A 5,422-nucleotide genomic window follows, 5' to 3' on the forward strand; every position below is an offset into this window, starting at 1 on the left:
GACAGGCTCTTTCAAAACATTTGACCCCCTTCCTCCTTTGTCACTAAGTGTCACACTTCCCCTAAATCCTCCTCTTGTCACATGACATTTTTAATAAACTAATAACTGCGTAATGTCATTTTCTGTCACCGTCTCTCTTCCCCTTGTCTTTATTTCATGCACCCGTTTCCTCCTCAAGGCATGACATCACTTGTGGATGACTCTATTATACAAAAGGGTTATAACTGTGGTTTACTAAACAAATGTTTTTATAATACACTCACTTAATATAGTACATCTACTGATGTATTTTTAATATTTAAATAATAATTAGACAACCTGACTGACTTTAATTGCTGACAGTGTGGTGGGAGGAAAAAAAATAATCATAAAACTGGAACACATAGCCAAGCACCATTTCAGCATGTTTACTTCACTTGCAAGCATAGAGCGCAATTTTAATTCGCTTCTTGATTATCATAACATGGAATTGTAGTAGAAAGATGCGCTGAAAAAGCATCATTTGTGACATCATAATGACCACGACTTATTTTCAAGATCGAACATTTTAAAAAATTAATTAAAAAAATAAATGTTGGGAAAATGAAAGTATTTTCTAGGTCCACGTTATTTTTTTTGCTTTTTCTATCAATTTCAGTTACAAAAAGTATTAATTTTGACTGAAGGAAACAACCCCATTGCCACCCTTTCCCAAATCATGGCATCAATTTTGAAACAAATGTGTGATATTTTCAGACTTGTATAAAAAGAATAACACTTTTTGAACATATTTGTAGAATAAGGCTTTATTTGAAAAATATGAAATGAATATGATATTTCACAACCAATGCCATTGAAACAAATTTAAAATAGGGACTTTTACAAAAGCGCTCTTATCCATTGTAAAAAAAGGCTTAAAATTTTAAAATTGAAAAAGATAAACAACAAACATAATGAAAGCATGTCAAAACTAAATTCAACTATAATAAAATATAAAACCTAATTTATATTAATCAGCAAACAATTTTTTTGCAAGATTCAGACATCAGATTGTAGAAAGATGAAAAGCAGAAATATGCACTAACAAATAGTAAAACATAAAGAAAGTATAAATACATTAAATTTTTGAAATTCATCAAACACATCTACATTACATTGTAAGAAAAACTTTGGTTCACCTCCAAAAGTAAAACAATGCCAAACTAGTTGTTACTAAACATTTTTTCGTTTTTGAAATAAGCCATATATATAATCAATCTGATTCCCATAATAAGCAAACTTCTGAAAAAATTTACAGAACTGAAAAAGTTTTGAAATACATAATTGAATTTGAAAATATTTACTAAAAATAACTCCTATTCAATAGCATCATATTCCACATTTGTTTGAAGTTCGACAAATAATTCATGAAACATGTAATTACCTACATACTTAACATGAATGAAAAACATAAAATTAACGGAAAAAAAAGCATAAATTTGAAAAAAATATTCCTCGGGTGTATTTTGGGGTTCCAAGTTCTTTTGACTGCCAAGTAGTTCAAAGAAAACTGTACAGTAATAACATATAATGAATTATGGAATTTAGGAATCACGAAAAAAAACTGATGAGCACAACATGATTTCTTTTAATAACGAGAGCTGAGGAAAATGCACATTATGTGCATGCACATGGTTCCGGAAATAAAATCCTTGAATTTGCTTCCGCAAAGTGCAAGTTTCTTATAAATGATACAGAAACTTTTACTGCATTGTTAAAGAGCAAAAATATGATTTTCTTCATAACAAAAAAAGTAAATGGTAAAAAGAAAGAAAATTTGCCTTTACAGTTAATTCAATTACTTACACAAGTACAAAATATTATTAACATTAAAACAAATAATGCATTTTAATGAGATCAAACTTCTTGAACTTATAAAGAGCTCAGTGAACTTTTAAAAGTGCTAAATATATTGAGAAACACTTCCTAGCTCCTTTATTAACTTATTAAAAAAGAAAAAAAAAAAAAAAATCTGAATTGTATTTTATACACTCAATTGTATTTTATGTTTCATACAAAACAGAGATGACAGCATCAAAACAGCAGGAACTTCAAAATTGCTGTTTCACTTAAAAATCTCCCCATTCACAAAAAATAAAGATTTAAAAAAGTTTTAACCATCATTTACTTTAAGCAACAATTGAGACAAAAGAAAATTTGCAAGAACAGTTGGATTATCATATTGCAAGAGAAAAAAGCAAGCATTAGCTCCCTCTTTTCAAAAGAACAGCAACCTGTTCCATTACACAATCCCACAGAAATATATTACGCATTACAAGAAGTGTGCAATTTTGAAATAAAAATCAGAAAAATAAAAGAACAGTAGAAAGCTGCCTGATGATTCTTTTAGCTTGGAAATCAAAAATTTAAAATCTTATCTACAAATTCTTGAACATAGTTTGAAGTGTAAATGTCCACTAAGTGATAAATATTTGCGTCAGTCTCTGTAAATTGTAACATAGCATCAAGAAACTAATTGACATTCATATAGTTAGGTAATCTTGTCCTTTAACATTATAGGCACTTAGCAATATAATGTTTCATTTATCTCTGATTGGTCAGTTCAAGTCAAAGATATTTTAACCAAAACTATCCTAAAAACTTTAATAAATTGAAAAATAATTAACCATTCAATGAAAGGAAACCATTCCAAACGAAAATCCCGCCCCCCCCCCCCTAAATAAATAAATAAAAAACAAGCTATCAATAACATCAATTTTCACAGTACTAATTTGCTTAATGCTTACTAAAAACATTTAAAAGTTCCATTAAAATGCAAAACAATTTGCCAAATACGTATACTGAGTAAATAATAAAGATAAAAAGTTTCATAACATGTAAAATTAAGAAAAACAGGTGAAAAATGCCGGCGGGGGGAAACTTTTTTTTTTTGCTAAGTGGAAAATCAACGAACTGACAAGCAATATGCTACGACTGAAAGCACCGGCAAAATTGTTTGGTTCTTGGATGTTGCAAAAAAAAAAAAAAAAAAAATCAGCAAGATACTTTGATTTATTTCAGTACTGCCACCAAGGAAATGACTGAAGAACTACAATATCACATACTACATGAATATCAACAGCTCTGTGAAGACAGACACACAATTTTTTACACAAGGATCAAACTGTTACTTTTCAAGTCCCCCGAACAGTCGAAGAGGGCTAATGCTACTTTCCAAATTTTAAAAACTGATTTGAGATTTTAAAAATTAGCATCCATTCAATGTAAGTCTAAAAACCTTTCCAGACTTTCATGCACCATTCCTTCGTACGGTACATTGTAAGATCGAACGGCCCGAGCACAGAGACACTGTAAGTTTATGTATTGCAATGGGTACAGATCAGAGATGGGTGCATTTTGGATCAAATGGAGAGGCGTCATCCTGTGTATATTGCTCAGATCGAGATGAGCGCCGCGACTCAAGAGAGTTTTGAAGAGATTCATGGGGCAGGGCTTTATGGAGGCAATCAAATGTAGTGCCGTGTTGCCATCAAAATCTACAGAGTTGGGAGACTCCCCAACTTCCAGGAGAAGTTCCGTCACGGCTTGAGAAGGGAAACGACACACCGTATGACGGACTGCCATGCATGGGCTCTTGGAGCATGCCAAGTGTAGAGGAGTGCAGTTATTTTTGCCCCTGGGATTCAAGTGGACAAATCGATACACAGCCTGCTTCAGTCGCAAAACTTCAACTTCGCTAAGTCCAGGAAGTAGTTGGCACAGGAGTTCCGCCATATGCATGACGATGGAAAGGGTACGATGGAAGTGGCCGCCCACATCGCTGCATTCCTGCTGCCTGCGAGAAATGTCCATCGCCTTTTCCAGTACTTGGAGACTCCTCTCGAAAATATCCAGCACGTAACAGAACGGAACAATAGGCATGTACCTTTCTCGACCTTGAGCGTTGGGCATCATGCAAGAAAATAGCTCCACGAACGAGAGGAGGATGCTTTGAGTCAGTGGACTGACAGGGTCTGACGACCTCTGTTGAACGTCTAATGCATACGTCCACAATTTAATACACTTTTCAAAACTTCCACTATTCGCATACACGGCTCCTCGGAGTCTCAGGAAATTGACTGTATGGGGATGAGTCGGACCTAGGATCCTTTCTCGGACCAGCAGAGCTTGTATTCTCAGTTCGTCCGGATCCGACCTCAGCTCTTCCAGCTGAGCGAGCGTCTTCACTTCTGTGGATTGGATGTATTCGCTGAACGGGGTCTCCGAGTCTGGCTTCAGCAGCAGAGATCTGGGATCTTCATACCTCATGTTCATCGCACGTCTCCAACATTTGAGCCCTGCAAACATGTTCCTCCTCATGTCAATATCTGTAGCCCCCAGCAGTTCTAATGCGTTGATTTTATCCAGTTTTGAGCAGTTAAAATACTGGATAAAATACTCAACGACTACAGCATTGCCGCTTATTGCTGCTGACAACAGAGGTGTGGTACCACAAAGGTCAGCTTCGAACTTTGCGTTGCGGTTCATCAACATCTTGAGTATCAACAGGCTGCCTGATTCTGCGCAGTCGTGCAGTGCCGTACTGCCTTTTACTGTTCTTTTATTCACATCGGCACCACAGTCCAGTAGATATTTGACAATAAGGTAATGGGACTGATAGCAAGCTATCATGAGACTCGTATGACCGTGCTTATTTGCAATTTCGATGTCTGCTCCGTGTTGAATGAGGTAAGTTACAATATCGAAATGTCCATCGAAGCAAGCTGCTCGCAAAGGAGTCGAATTTGATTCTGTTGTGCAATTCACTTTCGCGCCTTGAGACACTAAAAGTTTCACTAATTTTAGATTTCCAGCAGCTGCTGCGCACCAAAGGGCAGGAGCCCCTTGAATTGTTTCCCCGTCGAATGTCACTGCTCCGACTTGATCGACAACGGCATGACAATCCATTATCAAATAATGTGCGACATCAAAATGACCATTTCGGCATGCTATTACGAGTGGGGTCGCTCCATTTGTGAGTGAACAAATTATATCTTCAATTTCACTACTAGTCTTTCCATCAAGGTATTTTTTCAATTGGTCTAAATCTCCATCTGCCGCAGCATTATAAACAGAAGTTTTTAAATCCATTCTGCTTCTCGAGTTAGATAAAATACTATAAACTTATCACTAGCATTCAATCATAAAAAGCCGTACACATAAATAGCTAACAATGAAATTTTGTGGAAACATCATGCACTTCCACTGTTTCTACTTCACCACAATGCATAACATGGTTGCCAGATAAAACATTGGGCTCAAGGAGTAATAAAAAAATGGAACTACGGCAACCAACGGTCCACTTTTTGTGGTGGCAGTTCCTCTTTCTTAGAGTCCCTAAAATTTGCTTGTGGTAACAGCCCATTTCATTATTTTTTTTTATGAAAGGAAAGTCAATCCTGAG

General features: G+C 35.6%; 1 protein-coding gene across 1 annotated transcript; it reads right to left on the reverse strand.

Moving 5' to 3' along the window:
* Window positions 1–791: 791 nt before the first annotated feature.
* LOC129221197 (protein fem-1 homolog C-like) lies at window positions 792–5,109 on the reverse strand. The gene has a single exon (XM_054855649.1). It carries the CDS (start codon window positions 5,107–5,109, stop codon window positions 3,238–3,240), a length of 1,872 nt encoding a protein of 623 aa, XP_054711624.1. The 3' UTR covers window positions 792–3,237.
* Between the last annotated feature and the right edge of the window lie 313 nt (window positions 5,110–5,422).

Source organism: Uloborus diversus, chromosome 4 (genome assembly GCF_026930045.1).
Source record: "Uloborus diversus isolate 005 chromosome 4, Udiv.v.3.1, whole genome shotgun sequence".
NCBI lineage: Eukaryota > Metazoa > Arthropoda > Arachnida > Araneae > Uloboridae > Uloborus > Uloborus diversus.